Genomic DNA, 23,474 nt, shown 5'->3' on the forward strand with positions numbered 1-23,474 from the left:
TTTGTTTTTTTTTTTTCCAGCAATTATGATCTCTTCTTAAAATACAGGAAAGAATCCTCACAAATATCTAAAAATATTGTGTGTATGTGCTTATCCATCCATACGTACTAGTAAGCCTGCAAGTAGAGATTCACTACGTCAAAGAAACCCCAACACAGTTATGGTCTTGAAGTGGTTAAAGAAGCCAGAGAAGCTTGAAGGGTAGGGATGAAGAATTTGATGTGGCTTTCAGAAGCCCATTTTCCATAGGCAGAATGAGCAAGCTGGGATAACAACAGCTCCTGTGGGAGCTCGCAGGGCCTTGGCTTCTCTGCACTGTCCCCCCTGCAGTTGTGGTTACACAATGGTCTAAATGCAAACTTTTCATACCTGTCAGTGAAATGGAACAGCTGGCTGTGCTTCACTTCACTGGTGGATGTAAAGTTTCTCTGGTTAACGCTGTGTGGTCCTGTATTGCCAGTTTTGCCCCAGTCAGACTGAGTTCAAATTGGGGTTTCAGTCTCAGAACCTAGGCGTGGTCTAGGTCAGGATTTAGCTTGCCATCAGAGATCACCAGTGACTTCTTGTAATTAGTGACTATTCCCAAGCTGTTTTTCTCATCCTGAACTGCAAAATTGCTTATTGATTCCTGGTGCTTGTGAATAGTGTGCCTGCATGTTCAGAGTGGAACTGTAATAGCATTTAAAAAAAATGTTAACAGCTGAAAAGTGCAGTTCAACCTCCAGTCAAAAACAGTCTTTGAATTTGTTACCCTTTCTTTCACAGTTATATAACGTATATGTAGTTTTATTAATACTTAAATATTCTGTTTCCATTTATGTATATTTGTGTGTGTATACACTACCTAAAGGTATACATTGCGCATAGGTGCTTGCTGAGCCACATAACACAAATTGCTCATTAGATGAATTACTTTGTTGTTGCACTTGACATACAATGTCTAGACAGATGACTTGGGGTTTATTTTTATGTGCTGAATACTAGTAGCTCAGGAAGTTACATAGGGGCATAATTCCTACAGCCTCTCATGTTCTTGTGATTATATATTACATGTTTTTATTGCTGTCTCTCTGTGGTCCTCTCTTTCACAGTGGTAGTTTATTATAATGAGAACAAAAAGGAGATAGAACCGGTATATATTTCATAAAGATTAATATTCTTCCAGTAAGTGCTGATCAAAATAAGTTTTGCTTAAATATTTATAAAAAAAGCCCAAGTGCCTGTGCATGGAAGCACTTCTCCCTAATTTCAAAAACCATGAAAAATTAGCTAATTATAAGCAAAAAGGCTGTGAGAGGATTACAGAGAAGTGTTCAAAGGAAACATTACAGTTCAAATCTAGAAACATGATCCCATATTTTGACAGTAAATTCCTTGAACTTGCAGTTCTTTAGGAAGAATTTTTGGTGCTGCATATGTTGGCTGGATTGCAACGGCGTCATTTTCTGTACTGCAAAGTGATACAGCCTTTAACAGCAGCACATAAAGTAGTTAAAATCCAACTGGAAGTTCTGTGAAGATTGAAAAATTTAAATTCTCTTCTTTCATGCAAAAATCTTAGTACTTAGAAATACAAAATAATTACTTGTTCTACTGAGATGATGAAAAATCAGCTATTTTCTAAGAGTGCTTACACTTTATAAGAAGAACTTAAAAACAAGGATGTTTGGGTGATATATATCTCTTGGCATTGAGATTTCATACAGTTACCCAGTGTAACAGTATACAATACTGTTGTACCATTCCATTTATAAAATTGTATTTTTGTCAGTAGAATATTTTAAGTGATGTGTTTGCTCAGTTTTCAGTGCTGGCTATTGAACATCACTTTCAGATGCTAGACATCTTCAGTAATGTGCATGTAACAAATTGATGTTGACATCTCATGTATTTAGGCTGACTGACAAATCTGTTTGAGTGGTCTTTGAGGCTGAATAATTTATCTTCTTTCCCCCCTCCCCTTTATTTTTCTCTCATCCCAGGTTATTTTATTGGCTGTGAAGAACCACGGACCCTTTGTGCCCTGATGGGGGACTCGGGATCCAGACGATCAACTCTTGTATCTCGGTTGCCAATATTCAGGAGAAGTGTTAGCCGGAGACATGACTCCCTTCCTTCTTCTCCTTCTTCTGCCAATGCCATTGGTGTCCACACCTCCTCCCCATCCAGCACGAACTCCAGCTCTGGCAGCACAGGAAAGCGCCGGAGTATTTTCCGCACTCCTTCCATTAGCTTCCATAACAAGAAAGGGAGTGAGCAGAAGCCTGACTCAGCGAGTCAAAATGTTAACATCTCAAATGGTGCCCAGTCCTCTCTTAGCACTTTTCAAAAACTCAGCTTAGACGAGCACATAAAAAGCAGAGGAAGGCATTCAGTGGGCTTTGGCAGCTCACGTAACAAGAAGATAACAAGGTCTTTGACAGACGATTTTGAAAAGGGAAAGGAGCCCTCAGCTAATAAGAATGTCTTTATCAATTGCATAAGCTCTGGGAAGAATGAGGGTGATGATTCAGGCTTTGCAGAAGAGCGAAGCCGATATTCTGTCAAACAGTCCACACGGAAACTTCTCACCAAATCTTTTTCATCACACTACAAATTTTCCAAAACAGTTCCAGAGAGTCAGTCAGTTTCTTCTGTGCAGCAGCCCAGGTGCTTGCTGGAAGTTAAATCCTATGTGGAGAGCGAACCTGTGATGGCCAAGTCATCTCCTCCATGCTCGGCTGAGACGACGGAGTGCATGGGCAGCTCCCTGCAGTCCCCGCTGCTCTCGGCTGACCTCACGGCTGCCCAGACCCCCTCGGACTTCATCGCGCTGACCGAGGACTCTGTTTCTGAGGCTGATGCCCTGCCCAGCAGTGGGCCCGGGGCACTGCTCACAGAGGATTTTGGCCACGATGTCTCTACCTCTCAGATCTTCTTTAATCCTGCTGCTGCTCCTGTGAGGGAGAGAGACAGTGTGCAAAGTGCTGGCCATTCTGCTGGCGTATCTCCTGTGAGTCGTGCAAGCTCGTGCAGTGTGGAATCCAGTACTTTATTCAAAACCTCAGTTGCTAATCAAACAAAAGTACTGTTGCAAGCCAATGGACTACATATTAATGATGCCAGGCACATAGAAAAAATTAATTCAGAAAATGGACATTTAGAAACCTTGACGTTACAGTGTAGTGAAGAACCGGTGACACTCTCTCCAAAGGCACAGGGATTGAGTGGCAGCAGAGTTGAAAGCACTCCATCCAAGCACATGGGAAACACAATTCCTGTGGTGGAGTCTGACACAGTTCCGTGTTCTGAACCTCAGTCCTTCAAAACACAACAGGGTTGTGAATCAAACCATCCCAAAGGTATGTTTCATGGTCTTTGCATTTTTGAATTTGGTGGGTTTTGAGTGGGCTGGCCTCATTTCTTCTATAATGATTGTTTTGTCATAAAGTGTTTTTTAGAATTGCAAGTGCTAACTACGGTTGTGTTCGAGGGTCCCAGGATGAGGGAAGACCTGAGAATCTTGACTCCATGTTTCAGAAGGCTGATTTATTATATTATGATATTATATTATATTATATTAAAATGCTATACTAAAACTAAACTAATAGAATAGAATATAAATAGAATATACTAAAACTAAGCTGATAGAGTAGAGAGAAAGGATCCATCAGAAAGCTGGAAAGGAAAAGGAATGGAATAGAATGATAACAAAAGCTTGTGACTCTCAGAGAGTCCACACAGCTGGACCATGATTGGTCATTAAGTAGAAATGTCTCACATGGACCAAAGATGAACCAGTTGGTAAACAGTGTCCAGACCATATTCCACAGCCATCAGATAGTTATTGTTTACATTTCTTTTCTGAGGCTTCTCAGCTTCTCAGGAGAAAAAATCCTGGCAAAGGGATTTTTCAGAAAATATCATGGAGACACTAACTATGAAGTTTAGAAAGTAGAAATTGTGTCCTCCTCCAGAACTGTAGAAATTCAAGGCAAAGTCTGTGATTTTTTTTTTTTTTTGAGTTTGTGTTTTAGAGTTTGCAAACACCCATCATTGCTCTTTGTGGCTATGCTTTGCTTAATAGAAATGAATTAAGAATGCAAATACCGATTCCCAGCTTGTGCTAGCGGCTGAAGCTATGATTTCTTGAGACATGGCTATTTTGGACTTGAGCCATGGGGTTGCATAATTTGGGATGGAAACATCATCAGAGAAACAAATGTTCCTGTAGTCTGGTTATGGGAAATAATACGGCTTACTATTATTATTTCTCTTTCTCTTTACTGTCTTGCTTTCTCTTTCAACTGATGTTATAGAGTAGCTCAGCATGGATATTTTGTCAAAGTACGAGATGTCCTGTTTCTGCTTCTATCTCCAAATTCTCACCTTGTCGTCTATGAAACTGAGAGAGTTAATTACCATCTAAATCTCACACTGGGTCTTTAGTTTATGAAGAGTAATTTGGAAATACTAACAAGATTAAGTGGAAAGACTGTGCCTAGAAATCCCAATCTATAGGCATACAGATAAATAAGACACCAGGCCCTTGAGTGAAGGACACCTGTCAGAAGACATTTATCTCTGACAGTTGATTTTCTTGAGCCAGCTTAATGACTGGTGCTTTCTTGCTTAATCCTGAGGCTGTATGTGGTGGGACAAAATTTGAGAGTTAACAAGACAGCATTTGTAGTGATTGTATTAGAAGATGAATAATGGTAAGTGTAAACTCATAAATTCACACTCATAATTTTGCTTGGATATTTATCTAGGCATGTGGATTTTAAGCAATCAAAAGCAATCTTGCTTTTTGAATTATTAGTCGCTGCTAGGCTTAGTTGGATCTCTTGTACATAAATGGCAATAGAAAGTCAAATTAATCCACTGAATTAGCTTTCACCAGAGGGCTGCTCTTTCACTCAGAACCTCAGTTTCTTTGGGGAAAAAAGTGTTCGTATTTATCTGTAATACTGGTCCTGAGCACTCAGTTTGTCTTCCTTGCCACATTGTCTCATCTGTAAATAGCTCTTATTTCAGAATCCGTCTTGCAAGAGTGTACTGCAGAGCACTAAGTGAGCAGCTTGGAGGGATGTTTAGAAATACCCCCTGCATTTCAAACTCATACACTAGCAATTTGATATTTAGTCTGTATTTCAGTAAAGCAGCTAAAAGGAGTTGAAATTGTGCTATAGATATTTTTGTAAAGTTGGATTCATGTTCACAGAAACACTAGAGCTAATACTGCACTATATAAAAGTTGTTGATTAATTGTTCTGTTCTTTTAGTGTTGTTCAAAATACTTTCTTCACTACACCAGAAAAAAAAAAGTATTTCAAGTTGGCAATTCCCCAAGCGTACAAAGGAACCTGTGAAAATAAGACAAAATCCTGCCACATGAAATGAGTCAAATACAGAAAAAGTACATAGCAATCAGTAAGATATGGTTATAAGTACTTATACCTTTTGCAAACAGACTGGTTTGAACCTTTGGTTTTCTAAAACATTATTTAAACCTAGATGTGAATACAAAATACGTCTGTGCATTTTCTTTGGTAATAGATAATTTCTCTTCTGTACCTGGTCTCATAGCTGATATCATTATACATAGCATTGTGAATGTGACATTAATGTATGAGCAGGTTTGATGTGCTATATATTTCTTAGTATACCTTTATGTATTTTTATGTGGTATGGATTTTTTTGAGTACCTTTAGAGAAAATGTCTCTTCTCTTGCAAAATGCAAAAGAAGGTAAGATTTTTTGTATGTGTGACATTTACTACGCTACTACTATTTTGTCTGTCCCCATCTCTAAATCTGCCCTAACATGTCAAACTTTATTTTTTCTCCTCTTTTCTGATATGTTACTGTTTTAACTGCACTGGGATTTTGCCCACTGACTGCAAGCTGGTGGAGGGTGCAGGTGTAAAGCTAAACTAGGAATGCTGAACAGAAATGGAAACCAATGTGCATCCCTGTCTTATGTAGGAGTAACAAAGTTGTCACCTGGCCCTTCAAGGTCTGGACTTACTTGCCTTTGGGCCTAGAGTAAGGGCAGGTTGGGTTTTGGCACCACTGGACAAGTGACAGTTTCTCTGGTAGATTTCACTTTCAGCAATTTGGAAGGGAGAAAGATGATGAAGGGAGAAGGAAAAGGATGGATCAAAGAGTTTTTCTGGATTCTGTGAGGAGCCCTGGACTGGGCTGTGGGTTGCTGAGCAATGCCTGTCACTGGGGCTGAACAGTGAACTTGGGGCCCAGGTGACACCTTCATCTAGGTAGGCATGCTCTGCTTTCCATAGAACATCTCATGTGATTTCATTTCAGTGTAATTATTTCAAGCAAAGCAGTGTTCTGAGGAAGAAAATACTTGTAGAGAGCAGTTCCCTGTAACAATTGCTGATTGCTTCTCTCCTTGTAGCTGATGTTGCCAACAGCCTCAGTCCGTACCGGGAAGGCAGATTTGTTGAGAAACGACTGAGGTCCTCTTCAGAAGGCACTGCTGGGGGCAGCCGGCTGATCATAAAACCAAAGGAGGGAAATGCAGAAGAGCTCAACAGCCTAAGGAAGCAGAGAGCAAGCTCATCCTCTTCCAAAATGAACAGCATGGTGAGTTTTATTCCCACATCCATATGTCTATGTTTTTCTCTGATTGGTGTAGCTATAGTGAGAAGCAGTGACTTCACAACTAAGAGAAGTAAAGAGGGCATGAGCTGTTTCATGCTTCCAAAATGTGATCCAGACATGGCTTCAAAAAAAAGTATTTTTTTGCAGGGTGTGGTGCTGTGAAAAGGTTTGTGTACTTTCTGGGAAGAGTTTCTTGTTGAGATGTTCTAGTGATTTGCTTGTGCTTGGAGCTTTTTGTGTATCTCTGTTTTTGCAAGAAGTTTGCATGCGAATATCAGTGAATAACGTGATTTTTCAAAACCAGAAAGAGTGTGATGATATTTCAAGATGCTGTTTCACATAGGTATACAAAGCAATATGCAGATTGAGTACATACCCTAAAATACTGGTTAACCCTGGCTTAGGCCTGTGAACCTTTTTTGGTTTTTAGACCCAAGCTGTTAGGCAGATCTGTGTTTATGTAAATACTAGGCTACACCGATGCTATTGCGCTTCCTTCTGTTTATCTCCATATTAATGATGGAAGTGGGAAGGTGATAATCCAGGAAGTAGGGAAAGTGTGGATGGGATTAGGTGATCTGATCCCTTCTTTGTGTCTTGTTTATGAAATCTGAGCTTTTTTCCCCCACTGCCATTAGCAAGATTGTCCTTGTATCTACATGATTTGTTTATGCTCATTGGTATTACAATCACAGACTAAGGACTTCTAAACAAGATTAGAGAACATGCTCATGAATGAAGGTAAAATTATTCCTACTTTCCCCCCAATACATATGGATATTACCTTCCTATCTTAAGAAAAGTAGAGTTTTTTTTAGTAAAAAGTGAGGTTTAGGAAGTAAATCAAACAAAACCAAACACTTCTGCACCCTCTCCTCCCCACAAACAACCAGAAGAGAAAAGAAAAAAGTGGGGTTTTCTGGAAGGAAAAAAAAAAAGAAGAGGAAGAAATTGAATGTTCATAGTAATACATATTTGAACAGGAAAAATGCGTCTTCAAAATACTTGTCACGATCAGTTTGTGTTTAACACCACAGTAGCAGGTGGCTACCAATGAATGATGCTAATGAAGAATAAATACTAGGTAAAGAATTGGTGTTACTACACAAAGTATTATAAAAAACCTTATATGTCTTAGGTGGCTAGAACAACATGAGTCACATGGCTGCCTATATTAATTTTGTTCAGTTCTGGAGAAAAATGAACCACAGACATTTAAGGGATGGCAAATCCCTGGGAGAGAAAAGAGGCCCCTGTGGCAAGGGCAGCATTGCTGTGCAGTTCTGCTCTGAGGCACTGAGTGAGCGGCCATGGCGGGGGATGCGGGTTTTTGGGCATCACCCAGATGTCCTGTTAAGCTGAAGAAACGGTGTACCTGTATCTTTGCCCCTTTGTTCTTTTTGTGAGCTGCTTCTGCTGAGGGACTGGGAGTGAGGAGCCAGAAAATCTCGCTGAAGGGATACGAGATTTTTCACAGGAGAGAGGAAGTAAAGAAAAAAAAAAGCATCTGAGAAATTGTTCTTTATCCTAAACATTTTGCTCAGCAGAGTATTCTTGCATAGTTGTCAGTTCTTGGTTCGAAGATGAAAGCTAAAAGCTTGGATAGACTGACCTCCTAAATACTGGAGTATGTATCAAACCTACAAACAAGACCACTGCTTCCCCTAAGAGTGGCCTTAACTAACTTGTGAGGTGCTGAAAGTAATTTAGATTCTGGCTAAGACCAGTGCTGTTTGTAAATGAAATTTAGGGAATAAAAAAATCTTTCAAAGTAACGCTGCAAACATGCTTATTTCATAGTATTGTAAATAATGATGTGAAAGAAATGCTTGAGATGTGTTGGCTTGCCAGCTGTGTGTTTGCAAAGGTGCTGTTCTTGCAGTGGCTGATTCCTGCTACAAGAGGGCACCGTTTCACCAGAAATGGTTTTGGAGAGTGATCACTGCAATTCAGGACATGTGTTTGAGCAGTTTCATGTTATTAGCCTGTGCAGTATAATAGACCCTTTCAAATGAGAAGTATCGATAGTGATGCCATTTAAAGATATGGATATTGCTGTATAAACTCCGGTCATTCTAATGCTTTAACAGTGAACTCATGAGTTGACAAATTTAAATCTTTTGATTTAACATATAGACTAGTTAACTATGCCTCTGAAGGTTGGTAGAAATTATACTTTGCCTGCTGTTTCTGCCAAGGTGGTGGTTCTTTTCCAATCTGTAAGCCAGATAGATGGAAACAAAAATGTGAATTAGTATAGGCAAAAGACTGAATGGTCTGAAATATGCAGTCTTGCAAGACCAATGAAAATAATGTCAACCTGGACAGTTGACACCATGAGAATTAGATTTACCACATTAAAAAAATAAGATCCCACCACCAAATCACTCTAAGCAAGTTCTTTAAGACGCTTAGGTGACAGAACAGCAGGGGAAAAAAACTTAATATGTAACAGAACTTGGAACTAGGAGAAAGTGAGATGTGTGTGAGCAACAGAACCATCCGTCACTTGTCGTAGTAGTGGCTAATATGGAAATGTGAGTATCTTGAATATCACATTTATCAGTGCAGAGACAAAATACTAAAACTCTTTTTTATTTATGATAGAGATTTTTAAATGCTAGCAAATTAAAGTCCTTAAGACTGGGTAGTCATATGAATGGCAGTAACTGGGAGCACCTAGATCCCGCTGCCAAATTTCAAGGCATGAGCTACATTGTTCTGTATGCATACATGTGTTTTCACTCTGCATATGTGCAGTGGATCAAGACTGCCCATTTGGCTCTTGCAAATCTGCCCTTCTGCCTCCTTGCTTTTCTTTACAAGGAAAATAGATATTTGTCTTTACAACTGCTCCCTTGTCCTCACCTGTCTATCAGCATATGTACCACTTAACTAAAAAACCCTTCTTTTTCAACTTCTTGTGTGAGTGGGTGAACACTGCAGGACTGTGTTTCTCTGGGCACTCTTCAGCACAGTTTTCTCTTCAGTTTCTCTCACTTGAATCTTCTCTAAATATTGCCTGTTTCTTGCTTCTTAAATTCAGCTTCAACTTTTCACCTTTGCAGGTAAAAACTTTTGTGCTTGCCTTCAGTGCTGCATCTTCAGCTTCCTTTGCCTGGAGCAAAGCAGCCTTGCCAGCTTGTGCCAGCCCAATTAGAGCAGCACAACTTCTTTTTCTGCATTGCTGCTTTGGCCGTGCCATTTCTTTCATTGCATCTTTCCTGTGGTTCCTATATATTAGATATAAAAATGAGGGCTTGTGAGGCCTAAGGACATCCCAGAGTTTTTCCTCTCAGCTTTAACAGTGGCCTTGTTGCCAAGCTGTCAAATAATTGTATTTGTGCTTTCTCCCATGCTGCCTATCATGCAAGTGGGTAACTGCAGTTACCTCAAAATTTGCTTCATTTCCTTTCTAAATTTTCAGTTTAATTTTTTGCCTTGCCTAAAGATAATTTTTCAAGATGCATGCTGGTATTATATTTCTAAAGTTTTTACTGAGTTTTTTTTTGCTTATCCATCCCGTGCCAATGCTTAACCAAAATCCCCCTTTTCACATGCTTGTCCCATGCTTTTTAAGTGGGGATGCTCCAAGTACTGAGAATCTCAGTAAATGCACCTGAAACCAAATTAGGAGCAGTGAATGCAAAACCCACTGTCAGAATACAGGGCAATATTTCATAGGCAGGAATTAAATTTGATTATGGAATTAGTTGAGTATGTTAGTTTAAAATTAAATTAAAAAAATAATAATTAACTCATTTAGTATAGAGGGAGCCATCTGAAATTTTGGGAATATAGAATAAAGGTAAATGATTGACACAGAAATATGCTTGCAAAAGAGAGATTAATTGCAAATATTTGAGACTCCTAATGTGTCTGGAGGGAGCAGAAAGCCAAAGCAGATGTCGCTAATGAAAGCATGTTATGGCCAGAACATCTGTGGTAATTATCCAATTAGCAGCTGGGGTCTAAATTGTGGCTGGTGTCCTGGGTATTGTGTGTGTGTAGCTCCACCTCAGTTTTGTTACCCAAGTGATTTGGGGTGGCTTAGTAATTAATAGTCAGGCTTCCAGTATACTTCAGAAATGGTACTTAAAATGATGGAGCTGTTATGCAAACCACTGTGTTCAAATCTCTTCCTGTGTTGGATACTGTATCTTATCAGGCCATATCCAAATCTGGAGCTCATGAAAGTAGGCTTATTGCTTCTCACAGATAACTTTATTTTTAATGTTACCTGAGCACTCTTACTTATTATCAAGCACCAGTTTTAATCCAGTTGCTGCATCATGACAGAAACAGCAGGATGCTGTGCCCCCATGGACTCCAGTGAATGTACATGAATAAGGGCTGAGATGTTTTTTATGTTCCTCTTGCTTATGCTGAGTTGTATGATATTTTGCTGACGTATGATTAAGCACAAGAGTATGAATCAGACTAGGCTGGCTGCTAGTCTAGGGAGAATTGAAGTAATTTTCATATCTGCTTGAGGTTACTTTAACATTGACCTTCTGGAAGCTGTGATTTTTATGCAGTCTGTGGCTAATACATGAGGTGGAAGCTACTATTGAAAATACCTGAGTTGAATGAGTTTCACAGGGTGACCAACAAGTAGATTTGAAAGTGAAGTTGAATGTGGCTGTTTTTTGTGACCTATAAATGTGACCTGAAAAGGCCTGAGAAAACCTTGTGGGGTACGCTCTCCTACAGACTGGCATTAATTATTAATGCCTTAGCAGCCTGCCCTGCAAAAGCAGTGAATGAAAGGTTAGGAGGAGGATTTGACTGCTCAGGGCTTCAGTTCAGGTTGAAAAAAACCTCAAACAAAACAGCCTTTTTCAGATATGCCAAGGCTGTTACAAAAATGTGAACTAGGTAAGCAAAATGCACACAATTCTTTATTGTCTTTTGCACAACCTTCTTTACAGCTAGCAATGTTACGTGTGCTCGGAATAGCTACAACCTGCTTTTAACTTGCTATAAGGGTGTATTATCTCTGGTATCTGTGGTGTTCGTAAAAGCTTTGTCATAATGAAAATAGATGTGCTATTCTTTTTCTGTCACTGAATTATGGTATTTCTGCTTAATTCAAATTCATCTCTGCTACGCTGGGCTTCTCGAGGGAGAATATTTACGAACATCAATTGTTACTGAACTGTTCAAGCAAGCCCTCTAAGGCAGTGGTTCACCCATCATGAGAAGTGGACTTGACAGCATTAATTTTTAACTAGAATGATACTGAAGTATCAAAATTTCCCCTTTTGCAATGAATTTGGTGTTTTGCTGCTTTCTGAAAAGAAACTGTAGAAGCCACTTAAAGCAAGAACTGTCAGGACTACTTTGGTTTAACAGTGCTATCAGATAGGAGTAAACTGCTGACTATAGGTACTTAGTAATTTGAGCCTTATATTTCTAATTTAGCATGGAGAAAGTGCCTTTCACATACTAATAGGATAAAAAAATGGAAAAGGCAGATAGGGATTAAGCATTTTGGCTGTGATTTTTAGGTCAACTCAACTAGAAGCTTTTTGGCTAACTACCCCGTGGGAAATTTATGTCTGTAGTGTAATATGTGTTTCTTAACAAATGAAGGGCTTGTGAAAATCAGATTGCAGTTGTTAAACACTTTGAATTAATTCTTGAGATCAAGTAACTAACAGAAATTAATTTAGATGTGACTTATTGCTTATGCTGTTATGTTCTATGCTCTTCTTTAAGGATATAATCATGGCTCAGAAAAGGGTAAACTGTTAATCTAACATTGGAGTAATTATTTAAATTGAATTGAGTTATGTTTATACAGGTAGAAGGTAGAGCTATTAGCAATTTTAAATCCCAGAATCATCATGGCAGTGGGGGAATGTATTTGTTGTGTAGCAAAAGTAGAACAGAATTAGTTCTTTCTGTGCTTTTATGGGTGAACTGCAGTGGGTGAGCTGCACCCCTCAGCCACTGGCTTACTCCCTCTGGCAGCACTAGGGGGAGAAGTGGAAGGGTAAAAGCGTGAAAACTTGCAGGCTGAGATAAGCACAGTTTAACTGGGAAGGCAAAAGCTGCACACACAAAGGAATTCATTCAGTGGTTCCCAGGAGTGGACAGGTATTCAGCCATCCACCCATCCCCGGGAAGCAAGGGCTTCATCACACCTTGTGGGTACTGTGGAGGATAAGTGCCATGAGTGCAAACATTCCCCCTTCCTCCTTCCTTCCCAGCTTGAACTGCTGAACACAGCCTCATATGGCTTGGATCCCTTTGCTCAGGTGGGGTCAGCTGTACCAACTGTGCCCCCTCCAAATTCTGGCTCACTCCCAGCCTCTTCAGTGGCAGGGCAGTGTGAGGAGCAGAGAAGGCCTTGACAATTGTGCAAGCCCTGCTCAGCAATAGCTAAATCATATCTAGCTGTGTTGAGAACACTGATTTGGTCACAAATCCACAACACAGCACCATAAAAGCAAACAAATAGGAAAAAATTTAATTCTCTCCCATCCAAACCCAGTACAAATTGGATATCTGATATTTTTTTCTGAAGACTTGTAGGAGTACGTTAAGTGTTGTTTGAACTAATTTACAGGACACTGAACTTCTAAAACTATAGGTAGGTGTTCCCTGTAGTGCATTGTGTTTAGTTTTCTGGTTTAGTATTTTTCAGTAAAACATAGTATTTATTGAGACTCAAAATAGAAAGCACAGGCGATTGATGGATTTTTCTAACAAAACACACTTTTGTGCTAGTCTTACTACATCCCCAAATATTTTTGCCAGATGATGTAAGAGATAGCTTGTTCTGAAGCTGCTCATCATTTAGAGTTGATATTATCTTTATGGCTTTCTTTTTCCTCGTGAAGGGAAAGATTTTTTTTCTGCACAGAGATATCTGATAATATGTTAAAATATATCCTAGTCATAAATATTGTTTAAATAGATAGATATATTTGTCAAGCAAAATCAGCTTGGTTATTTTTCTATTTGATTATGACTTTTACATTTTACTTTCCTGTTCATTACCATATTTTCCATGTTCTGAATACAGGTGAGTGCTGCAGCAAGATTGTTATGCAGTCTTCTTGAAGTAAACCACTCAGTCTGTTTGTCCGTGTGGGCTTCGGAACTCTTTGTCACCACCTGTAGTGCCACCACCAAAGCAGTAACCCATGGTGAAGATACTTACATTCTGCTCAGTGCCTGTCATTCTGTGGACCTGTGAGAGAGGTCAGGGATTTACCAAGGATGAAATAATCCTGTGAAAAATCTCATGAATGCTCTCTGCCAACTCTCACAGTATGTTAATATTAGGAGAGAAAAACAGTTTTGCTAATGCATACAGGAATCTTTGGGGATGATCTGGTCCAACACCTCTGCTCAAATCAGGGTCAGGGATGGCATCCCTACACTTAGGGGTGTGTGTAGCTGGAGTTGGTGTCTCTGAGGGTAGGGACTCCAGAGCCTCACTTGGCAGCCTCTCTAGGTGTTTGTCCAGATTTATGGTTTAAAAAAAAGAACAAAACTTTTCTTGGGTTTCTTGTATTTCACTTTGCAGTTCTCTATTCCCTGGGCAGCACTAGGAGGAGTCTGGCTCTGTCTTTATGACACCCATGACCACCCTTGTGTGTCAGATACTCAAAAGCCTTTGATACTGGGAAGAGATGAGTCCAGTATTGAAGGATAGGGAGCCAAAGGGGATTCTAAACAGAGCTCCCTTGACACCTCCATTGTGCTCCCAATTTGTTTGCTGTGCCTGTGGGCTCTGCCCAGTCATTCTGCCTGCAGATGTGCTGTGTTGGGCAGAAATTGTCAAGTCACAGGAGCTCATGTGTACACACAGTCTCTTATATTTCCCCATCCTACTTCATGGAGCAGGTGTGCCAGAGAAAGGAGATGGTTTACAGGGAGTTCCTGTGATATCCAGTGATGGCAGGTGGGAAGTAGAAGTGTGAGCGGGTGGAGAGGCCATTGGGACTCTAACAAGTGTTTCTGGAAGAATTGGAAGAGGTGGGAGAGGCACCTGATGTACTTCACTTGCATACTGGGATCTCTTCCCTGCAGAAGGACAGAGGTCAGGGGAACATGGAACTTATCATTGGTGGAGACAGGTTAGGGGATTATCTGAGCTAGTGTGGCTGATCTAATGCCTGTATTTTATTACACTTGATTTTTAAATAAAAGAGGGGTCTTCATGCAATGAGTAATACTTAAGTGGAAAGAGTTTTCTATCCAGTATTGGTAAAAGAAAGTGCTTAGAAAAAGAATTGATGTCTGCTTAAATAATGCCTTTATATATAATATAAAATAATGTCTTTAATTGAATGTCTGCTATGCCCTTGAAGATTACAGTAATGTCTTTTATCTTGGGAGATGCCCTTAGCACAGGCAGTATTTTTGCACCTGTGGTATATATCTTCTTGGGTTAGCATATGCAAGTAATACATACCGTAGGAAAACTGAAATTTTTAGAGGACTTTTCTAAGGGAGACAATTCATGGACAGCTAATTCACTGAACTTGAAATTTTTGACTAGTGAATACAGATCTTGGGTTTATCATCCTGTAGGTCAGATGATTCATCGCTAGTTTGTGCTCACTTATTTTTTTATGAAAATAAAACCAGAAAATTGCCCTGGCTTTGTTCTTAGAATGGCTAATTTTGCCCCTGTCCTTTCTTATGCACATAATTTCCTGCTGTGTGGGTCCCTCAAACAGTATGTCCCTAAATGGTTCTGTAGTGCGAATTCTGGAATGCTTTCCTATAAGCTGCCTGTTTGTATTTGTTTGCTTATGTGAGAATAAACTCAGAATAAATACAGTATTTTTCCCCTCAGGCTACAGCAATTCAGGGTAGGGTGCTTCTTCTAGGCCTTTGATCCCTTTGATTGATAAAAAGAAGCTAATGGGGTGAGAAATGGAAATTCTGTTGGGTCACTTGTCAGGTCATTTATATTTGCAGTCCTTCTTGTCTTGCGAGTGTGTTGCTGGAGGCAATACTAGATGAACCCTGGATTAAGGATTTGGCAGGGGCTGGAAAACTAGCTGTGGACCCTGAAGCTTGCCATTTAGAGCAGGAGATTTTTCTGGTTTAAAGTCAAGTGCATGCTAACCCATGAAAGGCTCAGGATCACGCTTTGTGCTTTGATACATGGAAATCAGGTTTGGGAGGGTTTATCTAGGTTCATTTACCTTTTAGTGAAGGAGTAGGCAACAATATATCATTCAGGAACGGAATGAGATGCTAAAGCACATTTTGTTGGCCCTGAGATAATTTTGTGTATTTCATAGCATTCGTTCACTTAAACTAATAAAATTAATTGAAATAACATAGAGCTGGTGAACAGCTTACTATTTTGTAAAATTTTCTTAACTTGCTGTGTAGATGTTTTCATGAACCAACTACACACAACCCCCCAAAGAACACAAGCTTTCCAAAATTGTTACATTTTTAATGTGTGTTTTGTATTTGAATTCTTGATAAAGTAACAAACACTCCGTGATTTTTTTCTATGAGAGGTTTTTTGGATTTTGAAGAATAGTAGTGTTGAATAAACGTGTAAGGTTTATATTTGCATCAACAGTCTGGGTATCTGTTATGATTTGGAGCTGATTTGCAATCAGAGGAACGTTGGTACTTGAGAAGTAGTTGTTAGAAATAGGTAGAGCAATTAGTTGCATGACACAAAATGCCTTGTTTGATACCAGAGAAAACCCGAGGAGGGAAATTAAGATGTTTAGTAACAGACTGCTTTGGGATCTTGAACATCTGCAGCAGGATGAGGAGTTTTAATCAATTGAGAGCTAATAGAAAGTTGTTCACCGAGGCCTGTTTCTGTTGCTTACACAGGTACCTTGGATAGGAAGAATGGCTTCAGTTTTTCTTACTTGTTTTTTTATTCATATGTGTTTTAGGTTACTCCCACATGCCCACCCTCTTAGGTCTGATGCTGTGGTACAGGCAGCACTGTAGCAGAACTTGTCTCGTAAAAATGATTCTGATGAGATTCTTCACTGAATAATTTTTTTTTTTTAGTATATCTAAGGAAATTAGGTTAGTTTTGACTGCTCCAAAAATCAGAAGCCTCTTGTCATCTTTTTTTGGCATCTTTTAGTTGACGAAAGTAAAACCCAACAGTTTTGATTTAGTCACTCTAACCAAAATGATTAGATTGTAAGTGTTGGGAGTATATTTTGAAGAAACTATCCCAAAATAAGCATTGCAAAACTTGTGATATGTGAAGCAACATGAGTAAATAGTGTGAGGGAACACTTAGTTAAATGAAGTTGCTTTTATAAATCTGTCGACTTGGCAGACAGTTATCCTGGAAGACTTTCATCTTTCTAAATTTGCCAGCTTTTGAAATCTGTCTCCTTACTGGAGTGGAGGAAGTGCAGTAGGGAAAATGAGAACCTGATCCAGAAAGCAGCCAGGAGGGTTAAGGGCAGAACTTGTGAAGACTGGGCTGTGTTGCCTTTAGAAAATGGCTGGGGTTATGAAGTGCTGATAACAAAGGAAGAGTTAAATGTAAGAAAAAAATTGATTTACGATGGGATGGAGTTCACTGCAGATGCTGTGGAAAAGGAAGGGATGAAACATTGGAAAGGAAAACAGTTCAGGAGAAAGTTTTGACTGGTAGATGTGAAAGTGAAGAGGATGGGAAGTAGTTCAGTTAAAGAAGCTGGAAAGAGGGGAGAGGTTATCTATATTTTTATAAATTAGGCAGGGATTGAGGGAGAAGCTGGGAACTAACGACGTCAAGAGCTTACAAAACTAGTTCTCAAGAGAAATTTGTAATCCTTCTTTTACCTGAAACATTGAAATTCAGGTATTAGTTTTATCTTCTATGATTATTCCCTATAGGGAATGTTGTTCAGAAGAAAACACAGCAGCCTGTAAAGTAAGCGTTGTTGGCACAAACCTGTCAGGCATTTCAGCTGGAAGAGGGCAGTAATGCAATTTTCCTGCTGAAAGTGTGGCAGTATGCACAATAGTTTAAGTATTTTCATTAGTCACATTTCAGCAGAATTTTTCCTCCAGATGAATATAAAAAGTTGTCATTTTTGTCTATATTCTTTAAGGATATATGTGACATGATGAAAGCAATTTGATCTTGTTATCAAAGCTACGTTTTTTCTTTTGAAATACTTTGCCTTCTCTCAGCCTGTAGAAAAAAAGCAAAAGCAATATTTTTGCATCTTTATGAATAAAAATGTATGCCTGTAAATTCTGTTCCTGTTGGCTCTGGTTAAAGTTAAATCAAAAATTTTGCTGAGATGCCTCATTAATATGCCTTGTTAACACCTACACTGTTAAACTAATTATCACAGTACAGGGTCAGAACATTTTTTTTCCTTGTGTCTGAGAGAAGACAACTTTTGCAAAACATTTGCTTTCCTCATAGCTCAGAGTATCCTTTGTATTCCCCATTTCTAGTCTAGAGGAAGTGTGTGCAATCATTAACGATTATGCAGAAATAAATTAATAAAGGAACACAGTCATGATGGGGCTTCAGATATTGCTTGCTCCCAGGCCCATGTTAAGGATGTGTGTTTGATGTTGTCAAATGCCTAAGTAAGTTAGTTCTCAGTCTGTCAAGTTATGCATAGGTTAACTTGTTTTTACACTGAACCGCTTCTAAAGTTTACAAAAAAAAAAAAAAAAAAAAAAGTGGATTATTTTCTGTGATCTGATCACAGTGGGAAAATTTGTTCATCTTTTAAATAAACCCAAATCATCTTCAGTGGCAGAGAACTATGTCTATAGACAAGCTGTCAAGCTATTCATACTGCTTTCCAGGTTCCAAGAAAATAAGGGATGCAGGAGTACAGTTAATTCCTCAAAGCAGTAGCTTAGTAAGATGATATGACCAGATTTAATAACGGAATATTAATAACAAATAGTAATGGGAAAGTAAAATGTTTTTCTTACTTTACTGGTGCCAGACACAAAATTAAGAATAAAATATTCCATTGAGAAGTAACCAACAAAGCTTATTTGTGCAAATGAAATTGTCAGAACAGACAGATTTAGACTGGGGGTTTGTGGATGTAAGATTTTTCATTACCAGTATTAGGCACTGATAAGGTGAGACACTGAATCTCAGCGTGTTGGTGTCTTTGTGAGGTTTTTATTTCAAAGAGATACAGATACATGAATAAAAATCTTGAACCTAAGTGAAAGGAATAGTCAGCCACTCAGCCATGGTTCACGAATCACAGTAGTTCGTTTTAATAACTTCAGTTGAGAAAGTGGATACCAAACTCTTCTATCTGGATGCTGCAAGTGGACTCAGCTGTCTACTGGAAGGACCTAGAGGTGGAAGAGAATAGGACTGAATCAGGGATGCTACGCTGACTCTTGCTATGCAAGAAAGAAAAGCACTGTGAATACATGGTTTTGCTCTGGGTAGCATTCACCCATCTATACAGTCTGCATAACAAAAGCAATTGTGGCATTATTAAATGGTATGAAGTGATACACTGATTTCTTGAGGCATATTTATTGCTGCTCAATAGGAGGCCTGTAAGGTCTATTAACCAGAGGAGTTCAAAGATATCTTTTGGTGTTCAATATTTATTTTTTAAAAAATGCCATGCAGCAGGGTGTCTGTTAAAAAGGGTTTAGGATGCTTTGTTGTCTCTCTAATATGCATTTCAGTTTGTTTAATGGAGCTCTCCATTTTGGAGCTAGCACATGAAACTGCCAAAACTAAATTGTTTATGAGCTTGGTTGTTGTTGTAAAGAAAGAAAAGCCAATGTTCCTAATGGTAAATAAAAACATTTTCATGATCAGATACTTTGATCATTGTTGCATATTTTAATAGGTGGTGAACTAACTTATCACTGGTTTTCCTGCCTCTGTGTTGTGATGGCAAACATTGTCTGTTTTCCAAAAACAGACCAAATAGTGCAGAATCTGTCAAGGGCTTTGTTTAAGCTTAGAATTGTTTGGCAAATAAAAGAAATTTCAATTTTCATTCATTCTGCATATTTCAATGGTAGAGAGAGAACATTTTTGCCTAGATATATTGCAAGCTGTTTTCATATTCAAGGTGAACAGAAGGGTTTAGCAGATCCTAACATGAATTAGGATTTCATTTAAGACCGGAGTTCCATTTGATACTCTGTTGCTACATATGAGGTTTGCCCACTATTGTTAGAAATACCAATTAGCCTATTACTGCTCATGGGTATTTATAGGCAATAGCCATACAACAAATTTCAAACACTAGGTAATATTACCTGATGTTGAGAAACCTTTTATTTTAGCTTTTTTTTTTTCCTTAGACTCACTGTTGGAAATTATTTTGCTGACACTGTTTCTGGACCAAACCCAGGCTATTTTGTTGTTTTCTGTACTTGTGTTTTAGTAGAGTGCTGGTGTGAGGTGGCAGTGCTGTGTCCAAGCACTGTGTCCTCTGTATGTTAAAGAGTTGATGGGATTGCAGAGGAGAGCAGAGCATTTGCTTGTGTGTGTGTGTGGATATCCAAGAAGTGCCTGGCCTGTGTGTGCCCACAGGTTTCAACAGGAAAAAGGGCTTGAGAACTTTTAAAACTGGAAAGGACTGGATTCTCTGGTAGGATTCTCTGGTAGACCTTTGGTGTGCAGCTTGTCATAAAAGGCTGCCAGTTACCTCTGGGTCAAGGGCAACGAGTTCTGTTGGAGTAAGGATATGACAAAATATGAGGAGATGGAATATATGTGGCTTCACTTGCTAGGTTATTGCAAAGGTGTGAGATTTAAAAAAAAAAAAACAAAAAAACAACAAAACAGCAAAGCAAACCAAAAAACAGCCAATGGACCAAACCACGAAAAAAACAGACTGTGAAAAAAACAGGCCTGATTTCTAAATTAATAGTAGCTGTATTTTTACTTCCAGCTATTAGGTCTCAGCTTGTCTTCTGTACCTAGACTTAAGTCCATCTTTCTAGTAAGTGGCATTTTTCTGTCCATTAAAGCTACTTTTAAATGATAAAGCTACCTCCTTGGTATTTCTTCTTTTTATTTGAACAGATTGAGATCTTTGCATGTTTTACTTGTTTTATTTTGAATATTTTTATTGGTTTTATGATTTTTACTTTGCTGCATGAATTTTTTTTTTTATGGAGAGTAGGATAAGCAAAAGGAAAAAAAAAAAAGCTCAACCTGTTAATGCCAGCAAAAGAAGTGAAATGTTTTTTAAAATAATTGTTACAGGAAGACAAAAATCACCATCTTATTGCTGTCCCACTCTGTATGTATAGTTGATAGCTACAGTAGCAATGAATATCTTAACTTTGCACCTCCCAGGAAGATAAATTTTTCGCTGCAAGGTATATTGGCTGCACCTGGATGTTAAATCATGCAAATGATATATGACTATCCAGTCCCTCGTAAAGAATTTTTCTCAGTGAAGAGAGAGGCTCTTTGTACATTTGTGCAAAATTGATAATTTTCCGCTGCTGTTTCCTGTGAGGCCAATCCAACTATATATGTATTAAAGAAAATAAAGTGTAGGCAGTATCACACATTTTGTGTTATCAGTTGTATTCATTGAAGGAAGAGTCCTGTTGTAGCTCAGTGGGATGACATAGGAAATTATTCCAGTGTGCCATGGGAAATAATTTGCTTTGTTGCTGATGTTCTTAATATTTTTTTTTGTGTGTGGGCTACATAAGTATTTTATGGAAGGGCTGCTGATCATAACTGCTTGTCTGTCACCCTTTAGGTGAGTGTTCTTCATCTATCATCCACTTGAACTGAATTCCACAGATGCTGTGAAAGGGATATTTGTTTTTGTCAAAACATGTGCTGTAGCATGGTGCAGAAAGATGTGAGCAGTACAAGTAATGTAGTTTATTAGTCTAATTGAAAGAGAGGAAAAAAATGAACAAGCTTTTGTCACAGAAATCCTTTTCAGGGCCAGTTTGTTAGGTAATAAGTTATTATCTTGGAAGAAGTGTTTGTGTCTAGGGAATATGTTTGGTTTTTTTTAGCTGTAGAACTGGTCTGGTAAAAGATACTGTTTCTTCTAGTAAATTTTGTTTTTCACAGCTTTTTAGTCAATCATGCTTGCAACAATTCTGCTAATGTAGTTTTTCAGGAGCATATCTCCCTGCTTTTATGTGCTTTCAGCCAACACAAGCAGATGTAAACTATCTCTCATTCACACATTGAAAAGTCTGGAAAAGTAGAAATAGATCAAAAAAATTAAAAATATATAGGTAGTTTATAAACTTTTTTCATATATCTGCTTTTTACAAAGGTGATGGTGTTACTTATCTCCCACTGCAGTTATTCACTGCAAACTCCTATTTCTTTTAGTTATTATCTGGATTTAAAAGAAATAAAAGATGGTATATTTCTTAATTTGGCAGCTTTCATCATTTATATTTGTAGGTGAAAGCTGCCAAGCCCTATTAGGGGGCTAAGATCACCAGGGGGATACTTGAGTCATTTCCACCCTCTTGTCTTGTTATTTTCTCTACACTTGTTAGCTCAAACTGTCAACCTGTAAAGTGCTCTTATCACATTTGCACATGAGGTGCTGCAGGAGGTGACATAAGCTAATAGAAGGAGTTCATGGTAAAAGAAAATCTCATTTGTGCGTAGTGGGAGTGATGAGATCAGCGACTTGCACTTTGATTGCATTGTAATTAACGATGTTTTGTGTATCTTAGCAGCAGTCTCTGCAGCTATCACACTATCTGACAGGGTTGTTTCTCCTAAGAGATGTGGACAGGAGAGAACAACCGAGAGGTATGTGATATAACTGGACTGATTGCGAGTTTCTCTGCTAATCACAGGCCCATCACTCATGATTAAGAACTGAAAGCCAGTCTTCAGCTTTCTGTCCCAGTTGCGGATATGATGGCTGCAGAACTGTCTTTTGAAAGCATTTCTTTTATTTATCAACAATAGAAAGGTTATGTAGATATCCCCAGGAATGAATGCTAAGAAAAGAGAACAAAGAAAGAAAGTTACATGATATTGCCAAGTAAAAGGATGGCAAGATAAACTCTTGATGCTGAAGGTCCTGAACATGAAGCTTTCTACACCTGATGTTGTTGAGAACCCGTGGGCTGTTTGGTTTCCTTGTGCTGTTTCTGATTAACTCCTTAGAGAGTCAAGACGTTATCAACTGAATTTCTTATTATGCTGCATTGCCATTTCTTGCATTTCCTTAGAAAAAAAGGCTTGTGAAGGGGATGACTGGAGCTGTCCCTGTCTGGTAGCTGCAGTAATCTGGAACTTGATTTGGTTTGCCCTGGTGACAGATTGGCGTAGTTCTCTCTTTGATAGTCCAGAGGGATCCCTTCTTTTAAGATGATAAATGCATGTGTGAATGCACAAGCCTGTTTAAGAGGGAGCTTATTTGCTGTCTCTTCAAGTCTGTGTTGGCCCCACACATTTTACTTCTGACTTGTAATATCACTAACCCTGCTGGTTCTTCCATGCTGAAGAACTGCTCATGCTTTTAACTTCTTGCAGGGTTTCAGACATTCAGTATTTCCCTGTCTGCTTTTCACTTGTCTTTTCTCAAGGCTTGGTGACTCTGGACTTAGGACTGAGTGTGTCAAGGAATGGGGATGAATAGCTTTATTCCTCTGGGCCATCTCACAATTAGCAAGCAAAGTTGATTATATTTTGCCGACATTTTTCATTTATATACTGAAGATTACATCTCTGTTTTCTTACAGAGCAAATATTTGAGCCTAGAGCTAAAGGAAGAGAATCTTTAGCTAGCTCTTGAGAATGTTTCATATTAACTCTAGTGTAATAAATAAATTACTTATCTGTTGCCTTATTTCTGCTGCATATCTTATCTCCCTGCACTGGACATATTTCCCCTGTAATCTTGTATAGCAAATATCTGTAGGACCTATTTGCAAAACTTAACTTCT

The 23,474-nt window shown here is 38.7% G+C and overlaps 1 protein-coding gene across 1 annotated transcript in view; it reads left to right on the forward strand.

Annotated features, from left to right (window-relative positions):
• Positions 1-1,993: 1,993 nt before the first annotated feature.
• The window catches only part of CCSER1 (coiled-coil serine rich protein 1), a 538,501-nt gene continuing 517,020 nt past the window's right edge, over positions 1,994-23,474 (forward strand). Inside the window, exons 1-2 of the mRNA XM_041424489.1 lie at positions 1,994-3,341; positions 6,400-6,587. Of these exons, the coding sequence (XP_041280423.1) occupies positions 2,027-3,341; positions 6,400-6,587 (1,503 nt within the window). The 5' untranslated portion in view covers positions 1,994-2,026. The remainder of the gene's footprint in view (positions 3,342-6,399; positions 6,588-23,474) is intronic.

This window comes from Onychostruthus taczanowskii, unplaced genomic scaffold, assembly GCF_017590055.1.
Source record: "Onychostruthus taczanowskii isolate IOZ18803 unplaced genomic scaffold, ASM1759005v1 scaffold82, whole genome shotgun sequence".
NCBI lineage: Eukaryota > Metazoa > Chordata > Aves > Passeriformes > Passeridae > Onychostruthus > Onychostruthus taczanowskii.